The 23,347-nt window shown below is 36.0% G+C and overlaps 1 protein-coding gene across 1 annotated transcript; it reads left to right on the top strand.

Moving 5' to 3' along the window:
- Positions 1-14,263: 14,263 nt before the first annotated feature.
- On the top strand, positions 14,264-16,251 carry LOC140875436 (photosystem I subunit O). Its single transcript, XM_073279117.1, has 4 exons — positions 14,264-14,456; positions 14,862-14,934; positions 15,313-15,492; positions 16,045-16,251. The coding sequence occupies exons 1-4, from the start codon at positions 14,366-14,368 to the stop codon at positions 16,133-16,135; spliced, it is 435 nt and encodes a 144-aa protein (XP_073135218.1). The 5' UTR covers positions 14,264-14,365; the 3' UTR covers positions 16,136-16,251.
- The last annotated feature ends 7,096 nt before the right edge of the window (positions 16,252-23,347 follow it).

Genomic DNA, 23,347 nt, shown 5'->3' with positions numbered 1-23,347 from the left:
GCAAACCTGCCCCATGGAATAGGGTGTCCAGAAACACAGAGTACGAGACGTGAGCATAAAATGCTCAGTACGAGAGTATGAGTATACATGCATGCAAAGTGAACTCCCTATAAACTCGAGGTCAATGATCAGATAACAGAGACAGACCGGGCCCTGGTATGTAGCACGCTGTGCCGTCGCTTCAGGAGGTGGCTTCCATACCATAATACCAGTGGATTTACCGGACCCAAAGCCATGGAAGTCCATCCACTAACAGGATAGGGTACAACCCTACTAATAGACATCTCGAAGGAGATAGCTCAATATGCAAATGAATGCAGCATAAATCAAGACATATAAAACATGCAGTCACATAATACATGCATACTCAGTCAGGATATCTCGAACAGTACTTTCGTACCTCAAATCAGTGCAAGCTCTATCAACTCTAGGTCCACGCCTATAGTCTGCTCTACACTGCCAAATGATACTACTATCATTATAGTGCTCTAAAAGCCTTAACTAAGCTATTGCATACTCCTAAATATTTATAGAAAGCAAAAGCTAAACCTTCGTCCGTCGTTAGCCCTTTGATGTCGAGTGCCTCAAAACTAGGCCACAGCTCTGCTACAACGCCTGGATCGCTATGCCACTTCCGGATTCCCCACGGGACGCCTAGAATTCCCTAGATCTGAGTTAGAAGGCTAAGAAATTGAGAGAAAAGAGAGAAATTGGTGCACTCAAATGTGAGCTCGGCACCCCCTATTTATAGACGACGATCGAAACCTCCGTTCCTCGATCGGAATGTCCGATCACGATCAGAACGTCTGATCCCAACATCGAAGCTTCCGATCTCACTTATCTGCCACGTGTCAAATTATCACTGGTTGACTTCGGATAGGGGCGATCGGAGCTTCCGATCCTGCCAATCGTCATGCCTGACATAATACCATCGGAGCTTCCGATCGCTCCTTTGGAGCTTCCGATCCCGTTCGGAGCTTCCGATCTCACCTTCGGAGCTTCTGATCTTGTTCGGAGCTTCCGATCCTGTCTTCGGAGCTTCCGAACCCTTCCCAAGTAATTATGATTAATTCCTTAATCACTGATTTTGGTTACGGGCTACTACATTCTCCCCCACTTAAGATATTTCGTCCTCGAAATCAGATCTTAAGTACTGAATGTAATACAGAAATCAGAAACATTCTTTATTCAAATCAAACGTTTACAGAGTTTGCAATTGAATACAACTTAAGAATGAAATCAAAACAACTCAGGATGGTCTTCACGCATCCTGTCCTTAAGCTCCCAAGTAGCTTCCTCAGTGCCTCGGCACTGCCACTGAACTAAAACCAAAGGAATGACTTTGTTCCGCAAAACCTTATCCTTATAATCCAGGATACGAATAGGTTTCTCAACATAGTTCAAATCCTTGCTCACCTGAACCTCAGATCGCTGCAGAATATGAGACTCATCCGTCACATATCGTCGCAACAAAGATACGTGGAACACGTCGTGAATACTGGAAAGATGCGGTGGCAAAGCTAGTCGATAAGCCAAATCGCCAATGCTCTCCAAGATCTCAAACGGACCGATAAACCTGGGAGACAACTTGCCCTTAAGGCCAAATCTGAGAATTTTGCGAAAATGTGACACTCTCAAAAACACTTTCTCCCCGACATCGAACTGCAAAGGCCTACGCTTGGTGTTAGCATAGCTGGCCTGACGATCCTGTACAGTCTTAATCCGTTTCTTGATCTGATCAACAATGTCTACCACCTGCTAGATAAACTCCGGTCCCTCAGCCTGTCTCTCCCCCACTTCTTCCCAGAAAAGTGAAGTACGACAACGTCGTCCGTACAACGCCTCAAAAGGTGTCATCCCAATGCTAGTATGATAGCTGTTGTTGTACGCAAACTCGATCAATGGCAAGTGATCCTTCCAGGCTGAACCAAAATCCATGACGCACGCTCTAAGCATATCCTCCAAAGTACGGATAGTGCGCTCTGACTGAACATCAGTCTCCGGATGATAGGAGTACTCAAACTGAGAGTAGTGCCAATCGCACGCTGAATACTCCCCCAGAATCTAAAAGTAAACCTGGGGTCCCGATCGCTGACAATGCTCACAGGCACTCCATGAAGTCGAACAATCTCCTAAATGTACAATCGAGCCATACGATCCACATTGTACTCCCGGCTATAGGCAATGAAATGCGCTGACTTGGTGAGTCGGTCCACCATAACCCAGATAGCATCACAGTTCCTCGGGGATACCGGCAAATGGGTCGCAAAGTCCATTGTGATAAACTCCCATTTCCATTCAGGAATAGGCAGACTGTGAAGCAATCCTCCAGGTCGTCGGTGATCTGCCTTGACCTATTGACACACCAAACATCTCGAAACAAACTGATAAACACTGCGTTTCATTCCCTTCCACCAGAAACGAGTACGTAGATCCTTGTACATCTTGTTGCTCCCAGGATGAATACTCAACTTAGTGCGATACGGCTGAGACAAAATCTCCTCTCGCAACTCTACATCCTGCGGAATCACAAGCCTACCAGACAAACATAGAAAGCCATCTGACTGATAATGAAATCCAGACGAGCTACCCTCGTTAGCTAGACGAGCTAAACGCTGGGTCTTCGAATCAGACATCTGAGCATCTCGAATCCACGAATACAAAGCTGGCTCAGATAATATCGCAAACATCTGGATACTCTGCATACCTTTCTTATGCTTGAAAGTATATCCTGAAGTACAACAGTCACTGATCGCACTAGACATCGAACAAGTCTGAAGTGCGGATAGTCGCACCTTGCGACTCAATGCATCAGCGATGAGATTAGCAGCTCCCGGATGGTACTTAATCTCGCAATCATAGTCCTTAAGCAAGTCCATCCAACGTCTCTGCCTCATGTTCAACTTCGCGTGAGTGAACAAATACTTGAGACTCTTATGGTCGGTGAAGATCTCAAATTTTTCGCCATACAGATAATGACGCCAGATCTTCAAAGCGAACACGATGGCTGCTAACTCCAAATCATGGACTGGATAGTTGTCCTCGTCAAGTTTCAGCTGTCTAGAAGCGTATGCGATCACATGCCCATTTTGAGTCAGGACACAACCTAACCCCCGCAGAGAAACATCAGTGTACACCACATACCCTCCAGATCCTGACGGTAATGCCAACACCGGCGCAGAAGTCAACCGCCGTCGAAGCTCATAGAAGTTCTCTTCACACTCGGAGGACCACTCGAAATCCACACCCTTGCGGGTAAGCTGCGTCAAAGGTTGAGCTAAATGAGAGAAGTTCAGAATGAAGCGACGATAATACCCTGCTAGACCCAGAAAACTACGGATCTCAGCAACTGTCGTCAGACGCGACCAATTAAGCACCGCCTTAATCTTGCTTGGATCAACAGAAATCCCCTCCCTGGATATGATATGGCCAAGAAATACCACTCGATCCATCCAGAACTCACACTTGCTCAGCTTGACATATAACTGCTCATCTCGAAGAGTCTGCAGTACCAACCGCAAGTGAGAAACATGCTCTTTCGTATTACACGAATACACCAAGATGTCGTCAATGAAGACCACGACAAACTTGTCCAAATACTCCCTGAAGACACGGTTCATCAGGTCCATAAATATAGCCGGCGCATTAGTCAAACCAAATGCATCACTATAAACTCGTAATGTCCATAGCGAGTACGGAATGCAGTCTTGGCTACGTCCTGATCTCGGACTCTCAACTGATGATACCCAGATCTCAAGTCAATCTTGGAGTAAACTAAAGTGCCCTGCAGCTGATCAAACAAGTAATCAATATGAGGCAAAGGATACTTGTTCTTCACAGTGACTCGATTCAGCTGCCGATAGTCAATGCACAGCCGAATGATGACGAATGCCAATATGTTTGGTGCGCGAATGTTGAATCAGATTCTTTGTAAGACATATGGCGCTAGTGTTGTCACAGAAAATAAGGATTTTTGAAAAAGATATACCATAGTTGAGCAATTGATACTTCATCCAAAGAATTTGCGCACAACAACTACCGGCAGCCATATATTCGGCTTCGGTCGTTGACGACGCAACACAATTTTGTTTCTTTGAAAACCAAGAAACTAAACAATTTCCTAGAAAGAATCAAGTTCCACTAGTGCTTTTCATGTCCACCTTATATCCACCAAAGTCGGCATCACAATACGCTTTTAAATCAAAGAAATAATTTTTCGAATACCACAAGCCAAGATTTGGAGTATTTGAAAGATATTTGAAAATGCGTTTTAAGGCAAACAAATGTGATTCCTTTGGGCATGATTGAAATCGTACACACAAGCAAACACTAAACATTATGTCCGGTCTACTAGCAGTAGCATAAAGTAAGGAGCCAATCATTCTACGAAAGGAAGATTGGTCTACAGATTTACCATTTTCATCCTTGTCGAGTCTGATTGCTGTGCTCATTGGTGTAGATGATGATTTTGTGTTCTCCATCCCAAACTTCTTTAGAATCTCCTTGATGTATTTGCTTTGGTTCACAAAGAATCCATCTTTGCACTGTTTGATTTGCAATCCGAGGAAATAGTTAAGTTCTCCCATCATGCTCATCTCAAAGTGTTCCTGCATAAGCTTGGAGAAATCTTGACAGAGAGTTTCGTTAGTAGAATCACAAATTATGTCATCAACATAAATTTGCACAATCAATAAATCATCTTTGACATTTTTGGTAAATAAAGTAATGTCAATCTTTCCTCTCGAAAAACCATTTGAGAGAAGGAAAGTTGATAGTTTTTCATACCAAGCTCTAGGAGCTTGTTTCAAACCATACAAAGCTTTGTTTAATCTATACACATGATCAGACAATAAAGGATCAACAAAGCCATCAGGTTGTTCAATGTAAACTTCCTCTTTTAATTTACCATTCAAGAATGCACTCTTAACATCCATTTGAAATAACTTGAAATTTCTAGAGCAGGCAAAAGCAAGCAACATGCGAATAGATTCAAGTCGGGCAACTGGAGCATATGTCTCATCATAATCAATGTCTTCTTCTTGACTATATCCTTTCGCTACTAGCCTAACTTTATTTCTAGTGATAGTACCATGCTCATCAAGTTTATACCTAAAGACCCATTTGGTACAAATAATAGATCTATCATGCGGCCTAGGAACAAGACACCAAACATCATTGCGCTTAAATTCATTTAATTCATCTTGCATAGCAATAATCCAGGAATCATCTAATAAAGAATCATCAATGCACTTAGGTTCAACATGCGAAACAAAAGCAAGATGATTGCAAATATTATTAAGTGAAGAGCGAGTGGTTACTCCCTTCGAAGGACTACCAATGATAAGATCCATAAGATGATCTTTGTGAAGCGTCCAATCCTTCGGAAGTGGTGTTTCCTCAACAGAAACATCTATATCATTTAAGCTTGATGAAGTCATCTCTTCTTCGAGTAATTCTACATCATCATTGTTAGTGCGAGAAACTATAGACATAGATTCATCAAATACAACATGCATTGATTCTTCAACAAGTAAAGTGCGTTTATTAAATACTCTAAAAGCCTTACTCGTAGTAGAATACCCAAGAAAAATACCTTTGTCGGATTTTGCATCAAATTTGCCAAGGTTGTCCTTACCATTATTATGAATGTAGCATTTTGATCCAAAAGCCCGAAAGTATGAAATGTTAGGCTTTCTCCCTCTCCGTAATTCATATGGATTTTTCTTGAGAATTGGTCTTATTGATACACGATTGATAATGTAACAGGCAGTGTTCATTGCTTCATCCCAAAAATATTTTGATAAAGAATGCTCACATATCATGGTCCTCGCAATCTCCACAAGTGTCCTATTTTTTCTCTCAACGACCCCGTTTTGTTGAGGAGTCCTAGGACAATAAAAATTGTGACCGATTCATTTCTCTTCACAAAAATTTGTAAAACTCTCATTTTGAAATTCAGTTCCGTGGTAACTACGGATCTGTTTTATTGAAAGATTTTTTTCATTCTCAACACGTTTGACAAAAGTTTTAAAATAATCAAAGGCATCATTTTTTGTGGGCTAAAAACAATGTCCACGTGAAACGTGAGAAATCATCCACAATGACAAATGCATAAAGCTTCCCTCCTAGGGTAGCGTTCCTCGAGGGACCACATAGATCTAGGTGAAGAAGTTCAAGGGGCATAGAAGTTGATACAAAATTTTTGCTTTTAAAAGATTTCCTTGTGTGTTTTCCAAGTTGACACGCATCACAAACAGAATCTAATTTTAAATTGAGTTTTGACATACCAACAACTAAATCAAGTTTAAAAAGTTTTTCTATGGTACTAGGACCAACATGACTTAGTCGTCTATGCCAAAGAATGTTGTCATCAACATTCAAGGATACAAGGCTTTTGATATTTGATAAAGATAAATTATTTAAAGAAATCTTGTATACATTTTCACTTCTATATCCTTTGAAATTTATGGATTTGTCAGATGTGAGTGATATAGTACAGTGTTGGGGAGTGAATTTGACTTCATAACCTCTATCGCACAATTGACTTATGCTTAGTAGGTTATGCTTAAGTCCTTTCACTAGGAGTACATCATCAATCAAGCAGGATTTAGAAATACATATTGACCCGATTCCTTCGATAACTCCTTTGTTGTTGTCTCCAAAGGTGACAGTTCCCTTCTCCTTTGGTTTGACCGATTGGAGTAGTTCTTTGTTCCCCGTCATATGTGTAGAACATCCACCGTCTAGATACCATATTCTAGGGAGAACAATTTTCCTATTTTCCTGCAATAGTTGATTTTGGTACCTTTTAGTTCTTTTGGGTCCACAGTGTTAGAAAAGAAAGATACAAAATGGACTTCTAAGAGTTCAGTCTCTCATAGCAACATCATCGCCACTTTCCAAAAGTGCTCCCAGTAGTAGGTAGGGCTATGGCCTCTTTAAAAACCTATTTCCTTGGACAGAACAGCGTTCATCAGGAAGACCAGTCGCAAGTCAAGGCAGTTTAAACCGGTCTATGATGAACTCCCTTAGATCATGATCTCATAATGCCGACTGATGAATTGTTAAGTACTCTTGGGCCTTCATTTCATATAGCTCTTTTGATCATATTGATATTTCAAATATCTACATTTATGTCTAGCATGACCTATTTTACAACAATAAGGGCATGTAGGGGGTGATCTCATTTTTGCTTTAGCAATGAGGCTAGTAAAGTCTATAGATTTCTTACCATATCCGATTCTACCCTTATCAAAACTACATTTCTGCATGCTAAGTAAATTATTCAATTTATTACTACTAACATTGAACTTATCAAATGATTTTTCTAAATGAGCTATGTCATCTTTTAATCTTAAGTTTTCATGTTCCTTAGCTTCTAATTCATTTTTTAGCTTTCTATTTTCCTTTCTAAGTGACTTAGTCATATCAAACATATGTTTATATGCATGTAGTAATTCATCATAGTAAGGTACCTCATCATCGTCGTCAGAGACGATGTCATCACTCCTAGCCATGAGGCAGATGTTAGCTTCCTCCTCGTCATCATCGTTGTCGCTCGAAGTCGCTATTAGGGCTTTCTTCTTGCCTTTGTCAACCTTCTTTTTGAGAGGACACTCATTTGCATAGTGGTCTTGTTGTTGACAGTTGTAGCATGTTACTTCTTGTCCGTCTTCTTTTTGAAGTTGTTTTCTCGCATAAATCTTTTGAATTTTCTTGCGAAGAGTGACATATCATCATCATCTTCTTCTTCGACTTGGATGGATAAAGCAGTCCCCTTTGCCTTGGTCTTTTCATCCTCCCTCTTTGACTCTTTCCTTGTAGACACTTCTAACTCATGAGTTTTAAGGGTCCCATGAAGTTGATCAAGGTCATACAATGCGGTGTCGCCTTTGTTGGACTTAATGATGGCAGTCCTCTTGGCATCCCACTCCTTGGGTAAGGCGCGTAGAGCTCTCCACCATACTTGCTTGGTTGGATATTGTTCTCCAAGTTGGGCTAGCTCATTGATGATTTGAGAGAGCCTTCGGAACATTGTATCTACGTCTTCATCTGATTCCATCTCAAATGTCTCGTATTTGAGTTGTAGAAGATCTATCTTTGTCTCTTTGACTTGGTTGGTTCCTTCGTGGCATATCTCCAATTTGTCCCAAATCTCTTTTGCGGAGGAGCACATTGAGATCCGGTTGTACTCGTTCATATCTAAGGAACAATGCAAAATATTCATAGCTTTAGCATTTTGAGATATCAATTTCATATCCTCCTTTGAAAAGTCGTCCATTCCCTTAGGAATTTTGACTCCCTCAACCTCTTTCGTAGGTATGTAGGGACCTTTCACAGTTACTTTTCAAAGGTCATTGTCTATGGATTGGATATATAGGGACATTCGGATTTTCCAATATCCGTAGTTTTTGCCGTTGAAAAGAGGAGGACGATTGGTTGATTTCCCTTGAGCATAATCGCTAGCTAGATTTGCCATAAAACCTTTTTGAAAATATTTTGTAAAAAGGTGGCTCTGATACCACTTGTTAGAACCTAATGGGGGGGATTTAGGTTATATTGGCAATTTTAGCAATTTAAAGCAATTATGCTAGTACGCAAGCGGAAGACTTAAAGAAATTAAATATAAGTGCAGTGAATAAATGCGTAATGTAAATAAAGCAGTAAAAGGGATAAGAGATGTTTATGTAAGTTCGACGATAAATCGTCTACGTCTCACCTTCTTGGTTAAGATCGATTAACCAAGGATCCACTAGCACTTCAACGTCTTGGCCTTGATGGCTCCAAAGATAGCCGTACAACTCAATACGATCACCGCACCGATACAACTCGAACACTTGGCCTTAAGGGCTCCAAGGATAGCCACAACACTCGAAAAATACACTTGGCTTCACACACAAGTGTTTACAATAACCGAGCAACCAACTCACAAATGATTTAATACAAACAACCCTCCATTTTGAATAAATTGCTCAACTATCACTTGAATACTTTGAAGAATAGGATATTGCTTGAAATGAGATATGAGAGTGAATTGGTGAGTTGAAATGGATACAAATGGCATGTATTTATAGTTGCCAATCCGAACAGGTTCGGAACATCCGAATGGTCTTCGGGTCGTCCGAACGTTGTCCGATTCAAGTTCAAATTTTTGCGGCTGATGAACTGTTTGGGTGGTCCGAAGTAATCTTCGGGTCGTCCGAACGGCTGCATTAAATTCATTCCAGCAAATTTTCTTCCGAAAAAATTTTCAGTGGCCGTAAAGTAGTTCGGGTCCTCCGAACCAGTCTTTGGGTCGTCCGAAGTGTGCATTTCGTGGCCTCCGAAAGTGCCTCCGATCAATATTAAAATCCAGGAAATTCTGCGGGCCGTCCGAACTAGTCTTCCGTGCCCTCCGAGCCTGTCCTTCGATCTTTATTTAATTCTGGAAAAATCTTCGGGTTGTCCGAACCTGGGCAATTTCGAACCTTAAAAATTTTATCTCCAATTTTTTATTATTGGTTCTTGCGTCCAATATTGTTCATACTCAAAAGTATTATTATCTGCAAATTTCTCACTTTAAACTGTTAGTAACGTTTAACCGAGTTTTGTAATCATCAAAACAATTTAATTTGAAAATTGTTAATGCATTAAAAAAATTAATCTCATAACACGAGATTTGTATGCATTTAAGACGTAACACTTTTACTGCTGGACCACCACCTCAATTCATGTTTCTTGATGGCATTTATGCATTTTCTCCTGATTTTGTGGTGTGATTAATTTCAAGACATCACATCATCAACACAATCAATGAATAAGGAACACATTTGAATAGAAAAAAATATCAATAAAAAAGTCAAAACCAACTCAAATAATTCTGATCCATAATGCAAATTTATCAGCATGAACTGGAACTGGACTCTGCGCTACAATTACAAGCTAGATTGCCCGAACATGTGGAAGAGGCCATATGTCAATCTTTTATTTAGAATTAAGATGACAATGCATTTTCTAAATGTCTTTCATGTGCAAACATCATCAAAAACCTTGAAAATATTTCCCTGAAATCTGTAGTTATGAGTTTTGACACTCCATCACTAGGAACATGCATCCTTAATTTGAGAGCACAACTTCCTCGCACAAGAACTATAATTCCATGACCTATAGATGATATTCAGTGTTGCTCCCACATCCAAATAGTCCAAAAATAGTTTTATCATTCTTGGTTAATAAGCTACTAAAGAATAGATCGATAAAAAATTAGTTCTAATCATCCCCTCACTCTGCCATTCTCTGTGTCAAACCCCAATTTCTCAGACAATGTTAACTATACAAAAATGTTTACCTCATGATCACACAATATAATCAATACTCATGCTTCTTAATAAATAAAATATATCAAACAAATCAGTTGAATACTACATATTATTTTTAATTATTTTGGTCACTGCACTTGTTCCGTAAGCTTATAACTCGTTATCTTTAATACCAGATCACACAACAGAAAACATAAGAATATGTCAAATACTGAGAAGCATCATGCAAAAAGATGACCAGTTCATAAAAAAACAGTTGCAGTCTAATAAGATGTAACACATTCAAATTGGACATAGACAATTGAAATTAATTGAGTAATAAACCTTTTGCTTCAAAGAAGCTATTCACCTTTGACTTTAATGGCCGATGTGCTTTTGCTAGCTTCAGATGGTATATTACCACAAGTGAAATCTCCCCTATGTCCAACCTCTGAGAGCAAAGAATGCCAAAGGATGGAAAATCGCAATAGTCATGATTCATTATACAATATATGTAAATTCTGTATACGTGATGTGACTTTCTGTTTCAGGATGGAGAGATGGAGCGCCATATATGAGATAATTGTTGTACCAGAAGGGGTATTGCTTGAACAAGAAGGCCACACTTCCAACTGCAGGTCCGCCTTTGCATCCGCTCCATCTCCCGAATGACTCGTCGCTGTTTTTCCTCATCAAAGGCCCGAGTGAAGATCCCGTAAAATCACCCATGGACACTAATTTTAGTTCAATTTCAAAATCCAAACGTACAGAGGGTTGCCTCGTAGGCGGCGTCTGAAAAGTCGAAGATCCCGTCAAATCGCCCATAGATCTAGATCCGGAGGCGGCGAGCTATGCGTGAAAGACCAAAAATATGGTGGAGAAGAGGTCGCGAGTACGAAGAAATAAGAGATTCGGTGTAATAAAAAGAAGTGTGGCGAAGAGGATTTGGGGCTGAATCCGATGCCGACGCGGCTGAGGATGATGCGCAGTCACCGAGAGAGGATGAACAAAATCACGAAATAGATGTAACCGAGAACAAAGAACGTGGAGCAGATGAGAACTCTTAGAAGTTGGAATCGACAGAGAGCAAACAGGAGAGGGTGAAATCGCGAAGGGTTTGGGGATTTTGGGTTTATTTTTCAAACGTGAAGGGTAGGGTAGATGTATTTTAATTTTTATTTAATTTAAAATAAAAAATTTTTTCTACGACAATTTCTAAAAAGCGTTTGTAAAAAGTGTTGTACGTGAAAAAAAAAACGCTAATAGACAATGCTTTCAAAAGCGTTGTCTTTGACCTTAAAAAAACGTTTATAGACAACGCTTTTTTTAAAAAGCGTTGTCTTTGATGAATATAACATATATTTATACAACGCTTTTCACTAAAAGCGTTGTAATTTAAAAAAAACACAACATTTTTTTATAAAAAGCGTTGTCTTTTAAATGTTGTGTTTAAACATTTTTGTTGTAGTGAATATCCCCTTCTTCTACTTAGGAAGAAATGCACTAAAAGACTTTTGTTTTAAAATTTTTTTAATAATCCACTTCAATCTTATTACTTATTCACTGCCTAAGTAAAAAATCCTATTTAAAAAATGGTTAAGACAACAAGTTTCCCAACCAATACAACACAAGTAATTAGAAATTATGAATCCTCATATTCAAGCTGTCAAACGAATCCTCAAATGATCTTGACAAAAAATCGCGAGTGGTTAACATAAATCCTAGATGATCCTTGATGATCTGATGAAAGTTCTTTTATGCGAAGATTTGTTGAGCAATGAAGATATAGTGCTTTTGAGTGCCGAAAAAGTTCTTGGAGGATGCAAGATTTGTGAAATTGCTTCGTAAGTGTGTAAAATCTTGTGTGTCTCTTCTTGTCATCTTCTATTTATAGTTCTCTTTGCATTTTCCCATTCAAAGTTAGATTGTAGCTTATAAATTCAAAGGTACTGTTGTTGTTGTCCTTTATTAATTCAAAATACTCAATAAATAAACAACTGAAATTTTCTAATACTGAAAGAAACGGTCATTGATAACATAAAGTACTCGGCTCTCAGCTAAGTCTTTTTGAAAAAATATTCTGATTTACTAAATCTTGTTTGTTGTGTCTGATCCGTCAACCAACTTTTTTTATAAAGTAAGTAAGATCCTTGTAGGATGTGTGGCATGTATATGAAGATATCTTGACTCAACCGTTTTAAATATGCTTCGAAAGAATGAACGGTTTAGTAGTCCTTTATGCCATAGACTAGTTAGCTCGAGCGATCAGATATATAAAGTAAGCTGCTAATACTTGAAACGGTAGAATACCTTTGCATATTGAGACTGGTTGAATCACTTGTTCTGAATCTTCAACAAAACGGTCGAGTGCATGTAATACATGTAAAGATAGCTTGATATAAATATATAATACAATAAGCTTTCGTTTGGACATGTACTTTAAAATTTTTTTAGTGTTTTATAAGTGAAACAAACTTAGTGTATGTGCTTGGATAAAATTTTTGTAAAATATTTTTGAAAAATATATTTTAAAAAATTTTCTCTAAGTAATAGGTGTACATTTTTAGATATTATTAAAATTGAACTATGAGGACAAAGATGAATAACGTTATTTTTGAAATATTAAAATGTTTTTATAGAGTAGTTGTTCAAACTTATATTTATTCTTAAAACAATTTTTAAAATATCTTATAAAAGTTTTTAAAACAAACTTTTATAAAAATATTTTATTAGTAAATGAGAAAAAAGAAACCTAAGTCATTATTTATTATCATCAAAACTAAGAGATTTAACAATGAGTTTTTTTTCCCTAATAACTGATAAAGTTACAATCCAATAATTAAGCACATGAAACTATCAGATATGTTAATATAAACTCACTTCAATATTTTGGTTATGCATTAAGAAATCATTTAACATTAAATTGGATAATTCTCATGTGGTGTGCTATATAGGACTATTTAATTATTTTAATTCATTTCCACACAATAAATATTATAAACATGTTAATTTTCAAGGTAATTAAAATTATAAAATAAAAAATTACTTATTCACAAAGTTAAATTTTCACAAAATTTTTTCCTAAAGTAAATTCTGATTATTGAAATTCAATATAATATTGTATATTTAATATAATAAATTTTAAAAAAAACTCTATGAAATAATAATATTGAAACCGTGAAAATTTATAAATTTAGAGATGTTAATTAATCGATAGTTTAATAATTTATTATTCTAAAGACTAGACACTGTACATACGTCTGAAATAATGTAAATACTCAGCTTGAGTAAGAATAACCGTGTACATCAAGTTTGGGAACAAACTAGATGTATTATTTATTATTAAGAACAAAATTTGATACTTTGAGAACTAAAACACAAAATAGTGATCTAACTTAGTTGACGATTCTGGTAATTTTTCAAACTGTGTATAGAAATTAATCAATTTATAATACTCATAAAAATCTTAATACTTGTATCAATTATTAGAGAAATTTATTTTTTTTGTTCATTAATTTTTCTGTGGTTGATTTCAGTTCATTTGTAATATTAGATTTTACAATTAGTTCCATATCTTTGTTTTTCTTATGCAATTTAATATTTTTTCAATGTCATGTTGATGTGATATCTTTATTTTCTTATGCAATTTAATATTTTTTCAATGTCATGTTGATGTGATATCTTTACATATGGAACTGATACTACATAAATATTTTCAATAAAAAAATTACTAAAATTATAAAAATCGAAAAATGTAAAACTAAAATATGAAATTACAATTTTTCGAAAAAATTGTAATTATTAAAAGAAGTAGTGAGCCCCACAAATCTCCACTCAAGCACGTCCACCAAGCTATCAAATCCTCCCCCCATATCCTCAACACAGCCCCAATCATATCCACATATAATCCACGTGTCCAAATATGATTAGTCCGCACCAATCCCTCGTAATCCCGTGCTCAATGGTCACCACACATACCCAGATATCAGAAGCCATTAATGAAGCTTCTCCGATCCAAACCCTAAATCAGAACCCACCAAATTAAATTACTTGCGAAGAAGAAGAAGTAGAAAAAGAAGAAGCTGAAAATGGCCGCGAGCATGGCGACTGCATCGACTGTGGCGGGATTGGGCACCGCCCCTCTCTCTTCTTCGCCCAAGAGACTCAACCTCACCTCGGGTAACTACTTTTGCTGTTTAAATTTTTAATAATGTATCATTGAAGACGAAATATATTCCTAGTTCTATTCAATTTGAGGTACAAAAAAATTAATAAACAAAAACTCGTATGAAACCTTTTAACTCAAATTTGTGAGACGATTTCGACCTGAATCATGGAAAACATTATCAAAAATATCAATTTTCCCATCTTACCTTGAGACCGTCTGCTCAAAAAATTATATATTATCATTGTTGTCCGTATTGTTTGGCTGAAATGGTCGAAGAAAATTATAAATAAAGCTCAATATGAAGCGGGTGGAATTAATTTTATTCATTTCTTTTGTCAAAATATGAATGTGAATAAATTCTACATTTTTATATGCATTATATATAATATAATTGATTCTTAATTTTTGCCTTTCAGGATTCATCAAGTCACCGATGGTTGCCCGGAACCCTCTAAAGCTGGCAAAATCCTCCGGTGGAAAAGTCACATGGTAAAATTGATCAATTGATTGAAAATTCAACATTCATTTAAAAGTACTAAAAAAATTCCAACACGGCCAGAAATTGATGTTTTTATCTGATGCTACTCTTTAATAATTTGTTTCGTTATTAATTCTATGAAAAGTACTGAGTATTTTTTTGTTAAACTTCCAAGCTTGAGCTGGAGGTATTAAAAAAAACATTACCTGAAATCGAGCTTGGTTTGACTTCAGCTCGAGGCACGGCACGGCACATATTATTCTATATATGATAAATTTAGAAAAATGCTCGACTCTGCGTGATGCATCCCTTGATTAATAAGGAAAAATGAGTAAATTTAAATAGCTAATTTTTCAAAAACTCTAGTAATTAAGTGTTTGATTGTGAAGTTTCCGAGGAGATTGGCTGCGTACGGATCTTAATGTGATCGGATTCGGGTTGATCGGATGGCTAGCACCATCAAGCATTCCAATCATCAACGGCAACAGTTTGACCGGGCTTTTCTTCTCCAGCATTGGGCCTGAGCTCGCACACTGGCCCACTGGCCCGGCCCTCACTTCACCATTCTGGTAAGCATGGAATCTTATTTAAAAAAAATAAAATTGATCATTTTTCAATGAAATCATGGAACTATACAGTACAAGTACACAACTACATTTACATAAGAAGAGACCCATATGATTTTTTTTTTGAACGCTAATTGTTCTGTGCATGTGTCGTGTTCTTACAATTGTTTCTTCTTCTTTTTTTTGGGAGGTTAAAGTTATTTTTTTTCGTAATTTTTGTTGGAATTACAGAAATTAATTGATAAACGGTCGAGAACCGATACTAAAATTAAGAATTTTTACGCTTTTATTTCATATTTTTTATAATTGGTTCGAAGAATTTTTATTTTTATTTTTTGAATGGCTTTATATATTCTAGTGACCTGAAAGTGCAATTATTTTGTGTTTTGCCATTAGTCAGAATAATTGTTGTGGTATGAGCATTTTGGGTATCATAGAAAACATTTACACTATATATGTAATGTTTCTAAATTTGGGCATGAACATAACGAAATATTTAATATTAATGTTCATATATTGAAATTATTGCTCTTTTTCCTACTTTCTATGATATAGGTTGTGGTTGGTTACTTGGCACCTTGGGTTGTTCCTCTGCCTTACTTTTGGGCAAATTGGCTTCAAGGGAAGGACTGAGGATTACTTTTAAATTGAAATGCTGGTGTTAATTATATATTAAGATTATGTTAATTATGTGTATGATAATAACAACTTGACATCGGTTTCTCCACTTCGTTTCTTTAATTTCTTGAAACATTTTGGTCATATATATTGCACATGTGTATATATGTATTTTTTTCCCTATTCATTGAAATCGAGCATTGGGAATGTAATATATGCAAGGTCGGTCGTATATATAATCAGCGACTGAAGACAGAAATATTATATAAGAGACGGAATTAATTTATAAGAAACTTGGGGTCAAAGTTCTAATTTATATATATAGAATTATGGCTACAAATTTTAAGTTCAAGAAAAAAACGTTTAATCTAAATATCAACCCAAAGTCCATTCATAGCAATGTTTTCAACGCCGGACCGGCCGATTCGCCCGAAAATCAGTCTCAGGTCCAGTCTCGAACACTCCAAAAACTGTTTTAAAGATAAAACCGGGTTTTTTTTTTTTTTAATTTCTTTCGAAAAAATAATTTTTTTTATTTTAAATTTTTTAATTTAATGTGTTGTTATATATATACATGATTGTTTGAAATTTGTCTTTCATTAACAATATTATTTTAGTTATACTAGATTTTTTTAATTAGTTAATTTATTATTTTTAAAAAATATAGCAATAATTGATATTTTGAATATATTTATATAGTTTTCAAGTTTTGGTAAATATATTTTTTTGTGTATTTAATTTATATACATCATTTGAGTTTTTAAAATTTAAAATATATTATTCATTATATTATATTATATCAATGATTTTTCGGTTCGATCGTCGGGTTAAAACAATTCGACTGATTTGATCATTTTTAAAGGTAGATCGATTCGATTATTGATCCTGATTATGAAAAAACATTGATTCAGAGAATAACAATCAAGAAGGATTTGTAGACAAATATCACAAGCATTTCCTTCAATCTATAAAGATATATAATTGATTGTTATATCTATAAAGCTACGTTTACTTGTCTTGATAAACGATGAATAACATTATTAATATCGATTAATCCTATGTTTAGTTGCAAAATTAAAAATCATTATAAATTCTTAAGCCCGTTAATTAATAATGGGGTTTAGAAATGATTCTTAATTTTAAATTTTAGAAAGGATTATAAACTTGTACATGGTGAAAAGAGAAAAAAAAAAATCAATCTCAAATTAATCCATCAAACTAAAAATATTATTATTTTTTCATAATCATTTTATATCCTATCAAATTATACTAATAATCACATTTTAATCTATCCTTTTCACAATCTCATTTCTTAAAGTAAACGTAGCCTAAGAATTCGTGAGCGAAATAAATCATTTTCCGTCCCAATACTCATCAGTCCGATTTCAAAATTGCATTATACCATACCTTCACATAATAATTTCGGGCTCGAAAAAGAAATTCAGAATCTAGCTACCAACTAAGATTGTACTGGAAGCAAAGAAACATAATTGACTTGCACATGGTGATTTAAATTCAATATATTTTTATGCATGCGTATCTGGTCAGAAAGCCAAGAATTATATCCAAGGCCTGGTTTCATCACATGGTGATTGGTGCATCGAGAATGTTAAGTCCGAAAATACGAGCAATCTTGATTTTGATGATAACAAAACTTGTTATTATGTTTCTAACATATTTACTCAAGTACGTAGTTGGTAAATCAAAAGTTCAAAGTTTTGAGAAGCTGGAACTTAAATTAGTCGAGCTGGAATTCTAGCTCAGTTGATTATTTAGAACATATATCATAACTTGGTAACCCAAATGACCAGACACCAAGGTTCTTGAAAAGCTAACTCCGAGCTCTACAAGTGATATATATCAAATCAGATCAGTTAGTTGGGATGTTATCTAGGTGATATGGTGGTCGCAATATCAAGCTAGATGCAATTGATACAGCAACCAGATCAAAAATATCAGCTCTGGTAATTTTGTCATATCTTTCAGCTCGTGTATCCAAATAGAACGATTCAGTATGAGTTACGAAGCTAATCCAATTGTCTACAATTTATCTTCACAAGTAAAAGTGTGAATCGAAGCTTAAGAAGCTGATAAATCACGATACTTTTTTTGGTTCTGCACAGGATGACGAAATAGTTCAAGTATGTATACAATCTTGTATTTCAAGCATATCTCTCTTGAACGAACTGAAAATCAAGTGATTCATAATTATTTGGAAATTTAAGATAGAGGGACACAACTTTTATTTTCATCACTATGCCAACACATCAGTGAATCAAGAGTTATAATCAAGTAAAGAGATCAGCTCAATTTGTATCAAACAGTACTAGCTTGAATTTGACCAGGTCAACTATTGACCAGATCAATTCAAATGAACCAGATCAGTTTGAACTAACCATCTCGAAATTTTACCAGACCATACCAGTCAACCAGCTCAGTCAAACTATTCCGATGAACAGTAAAATCAGCTCAACATTAGAAAATTTCCAGCAACGCAAATATCACTGTTATAACATCCGAAAAATGTCTAGAAACTTCCCAAAGGATCATATATATATTCATGAACCTAACGTTCATATCATTCTTGAAGGCCATAAATACAACACTAGAATATCATTTACAAGCTTTTGATAGGGATTACAAGCAAGGGCATATATAGAAGAAAAACAAGATACAATAAAAGCATGCCCAAGAAATTAAGTTATGAAGAACAAGAAGACAGATGAGCAGTTAAATCCTCCACACTAAATCAAGTTTATAGAATGTCATTTGTGAGTCTTTGCACAAAGACAATGAAGAATGTGTAATTTGTTGACTTGTTGTCAAGAACATTGAGAGTGTTTCTAGGAGTTTCGATTAGGCAAGGGATAAGTCCTGAGTCAAAATTAGTTTCTACAAATAGCTTGTATGAATCAAAGTCTTCTAGTAGAATCCTTTTGAAAATGGAAAAAAGTGAGATATAGAAGGATTTAGCCTTCGAACTTCCATAAACAGATTTGTGTCTCTTTGTTTCATTGGATTTAGTTCTTGTTACTGTGTTTGGTAGGCATTGTTGAAGTATTTTATATGTTTGATAATATACCAAAATATTGCATACAAAGTTTTTGATAAAAATACTGCAAACAAATTATTTTTATCATTACAACTTACATTCTTTTCAAACGATTTCTAAAATATGTAATCGATTTTTAGGTGAAGTATTTTGAGTATCTTTCATTTGGTTTGAAAAGTGAACTCGATATAATCTCTCGGTTCTTGTTTTATTTTTGAACATTTCAATAACGAGTTATTGTAGCTCAAAAATATTTTTAAGTGTGTATTCACCTCCGTGTACACATGTTTTCGATCCTAACAAGTGATATCAAAGCGGGTTGTTCTTAAAAGATTTGATACTGATTTTATTTTCAAAATTTGGATTTTGAGGTTTTTTTTAACATATATATATATATATGTATATATATATATATATGTATATATATATATGTCTAGTTGAGTATATCTGGAAGCTTGCAACGACATTGGGAAAAATGACATAACTCCTTGCTCGAGTGTCCAAATGACAAACCATTTTTTTCATTGCAAACTAGACTCGTAGATGATCACAGTGGCATAAAATTTTTAGCCTGGTCATTGAAGAGAAAAATTCGTTTATTGGTTAAATCGAACCATGTTGTTGCGGTAGAAAACAGGGCATGAACAAGAGTTGGTAGTTTTTTCAAAAAGCTCAAGTATGTTGCAATCACCAATAGAAGGGACAAATCAATTCGAATTGGAGCCACAATTCGTCAAGAAAACTCGGTACACTCTTTGTTATTTTAAAAGTATTTGAGTTGGATGCCAATATGATATTCTACTTTGTGCTAGAATTTTTTGGGTGTTATAATTCTTAGCAATTCCCTTAAAATTGTGATTGTACTTAGTTATTAAGAAGGGACTCTTAAATATTTAATGAATATTTGAGTTGGCAAATACATCTTGATTTTGTGTTATTTGAAACTTTGAGTTGATATTTTCTATTCTTGGTGAATTAAGCTTGTTTAATCGACTTGATATATATGTGTTGAATATGTCTCATAAATTTCTTTATATTTTTAATTTGTAGAGATTTGATTATTTTGTGTCATTATTTGAGCATTGCATATTTTGAAAATTCGTGAAATGGTTCATATTCTATAAACGGTTTGATTGTTCTCTAAAATTCTTTTATGCTCATATTATGAAGATATGAGGAGTAATTGTTTTTTTACTTTCATTTGTATTTTCCATACTTGTGCTTCTATAATTAAAAAAATGATTTGAGTTCGAAATTTATCTCTCTACTTACATAAGTAACCACTTGTGTTTGTGAAAAATGGAAGAAATAATATCATTGTGAGATCATTATTTTTCTATGTGAATACTCTCTACAAGCTTAAATCTATTTAAAATCATTTCTTGAAGGAACATATCATAAGCTTATTTGTTTTGTGATCACAATAATATACAACCCCTTGATCCACAAAATGACGACGGATAAAGATATGATCCGAGAATCCTATTAAAATATAAGAGAATCTTTTAGCTTAGTTAAGTCTTTTAAAGCATGTGTAATGATATGACAATCACTTGACTGTAGGCTTGGAACCTAGACACTGAATAGACTTGATCTACCACCTAAAGGTACGTAAGTACTGACTGAGATTGTCAGCTGAGTATGCATATGCTTATATGTTGCATTTATATGCCATGAAATTTTTTTACTGCTTTACATACACTGGATGTGCACATATACGTTCAGTCGTATCTCCTTCGAGATAGTCTTTTTTGTAGGGTCGATCAGCCCTACACCTGTTTATACTGTCTAACACCGGGAGTTATCGCAATACGCGGAGATTGATACTACGGTGGTATAGACATGTGTAGCAACTCAGTCCCATTTTACCAGATTAAATAGTTAAACTTAATTAGTTATTTTAATTTGATTAATCGGATCAAGAAATCGACTCCAAGACGTCAGAAATGGTCAAATGGTCGAGGTGAACTTGGACAAGTTCGAAAAGTCCGAACGAGATCGGAAGATCCAAAGTGATCGGATCAAACGATGGTGTTTGGAAGCTAGATCGAAACGTCCGAAGGTGAGTTCGGAACTTCCGATCGAGTTAGGACATGCGCACTTGTGACGTGTCATTGACGTTTGAACACGTAGCTGCATGCATGAGATAAGAACTTTCGAAGTAGGGATCAGAGCTTTCGATCGTGACAGTTTGAAACGTGGCATGTTGCGGAGATCAGAACGTCCGATCAAAAGTTCGGAACGTCCGATCTCCATCTGTAAATAGGGGTCCAAAATTTAGATTTGTGCACCAATTTCATCTTTTCCACCTCGTTTCTTAGGCCATTTTAGGGTTTTTAGTCTTCTTTAGCAAGGGGCGGGCCTAGGCGAGGTGTTTTCGAAGTCGTGGCGGAGTTGTGTCCAAGTTCTGGGACAATCGACATTAATGGGCTGACGACGGATGGAGGTATATTCGAAACTCTATAAATAGTTTGGGACTATCTATTAGCTTAGTTAAGGATTTTAGATTTTGTTAGTGATGCATGGATTTCTTGACTTGCAGTGATGGACGGTAGATACCTGCACATCTAGAACTATTATGGAGGTATATAAGTACTGATTGAGATATCCAACGGGTATGCATGCTTATGTGTTGCATATTAAGTGGGGAAGAATGTAGTAATTCTCAGTTCCATTTTACAAGATTAAATGGTTAAACTTAATTAGTGATTTTAATTTGATTAATCGGACCAAGAAATCGACTTTAGGACGTTAGAAATGGTCAAATGGTCAAAGTGAACTTGGACATGTTCGGAAGGTCCGAACGAGATTGGAAGATCCGAAGTGATCGGATCAAACGATGGTGTTCGGAAGCTAGATCGAAACGTCCGAAGGTGAGATTGGAATATCCGATCGAGTTAGGTCATGCGCACTTGTGACATATCGTTGACGTTTGAACATGTAGCTGCATGCATGAGATCGGAAATTCCAAAGTAGGGATCAGAGCTTCCGATCGTGACAGTTTGGAACGTGGCATGCATGCGGAGATCGGAACGTCCGATCTCCGTCAATAAATAGGGGGTCAAAAATTCAGATTTGTGCACCAATTTTTTACCTCGTTTCTTAAGCCATTTAAGGGGTTTTTAGTCTTTTTTAGCAAGGGGCGGGCCTTGGTGAGGTGTTTCGAAGTCGTGGCGGAGTTGTGCCCAAGTTTTGAGACAATCGACATCAACGAGCTGACGATGGACGGAGGTATATTCGACTCTATAAATAGTTTGGAAGTATCTAATATCTTAGTTAAGACTTTTAGATATTGTTAGTGATGCATGGATTTCTTGACTTGCAGTGATGGACTGTAGATAACTGCACATATAGAACTATTATTGAGGTACGTAAGTACTGACTGAGATACTCAATGGGTTTGCATGCTTATTTGATTGCATATTATGTGATGCATGTTATTGCTTTGAGATATTATGTTGCATGTGCATATCATATCTAGCCTGTAAATTTTTTAGATGAGCTAGTTGAGTAGGGTCGCTTAGCCCTTGTTTGGACGTTTGATGTTGAGGGAAACAGTGACTCACGGGTCGAGCGAGCACTGACATCCAGGGACACCCAGGTCCACGTTTGGTTAGGAGTGAGTGGTTGGGCCTAGTGGTTTGACTCCCCGAGGCTGTGGCTCATATCCTAGATGCTAGTCTGACCAGGTTGATTAGTATATTCCAGATACGGATACCTAGACATTTCATGTTGCATGCATCATGTTTGTATGTTTACCCGTACTAGTGTGCTGAGCTTTAGCACTCACGTATAGTATTTTCTGTGTTGTCTGGACACCGCGTTCGACGGGACAGGTACAAGTGCAGGTAGTTCACCAGAGACTTGGAGTAATCAATGTCAAGGGAAAGACAACAGGGTTAGCTATTAGGTTATATTTTATTAAGTTTTATTCGATTGAGTTGTATATTGGATTCGGTTACCCGGTTTTATTCTGTCGGTCGAGCATTTATTTAGTTTTCTACAATTTATCTCTGATTATTTTTAATTTCATGTTTAATTAAGCTTTAATCTCTGATTAGTAAGTGATCCAGGTAAGGGTCACTACACAAGTGTGTGAGTTAACCCACGGTCGGATTCCCAGATGATACTACATACTCATTGATACCTAGTCTGAGCAAGACTCGGTAGTTGACCAGTTACCCAGTC

This window comes from Henckelia pumila, chromosome 1 (genome assembly GCF_033568475.1).
Source record: "Henckelia pumila isolate YLH828 chromosome 1, ASM3356847v2, whole genome shotgun sequence".
NCBI lineage: Eukaryota > Viridiplantae > Streptophyta > Magnoliopsida > Lamiales > Gesneriaceae > Henckelia > Henckelia pumila.
The sequence above is the reverse complement of the archived record's forward strand: the minus strand, read 5'-3'. Positions and strand labels throughout refer to the sequence as shown.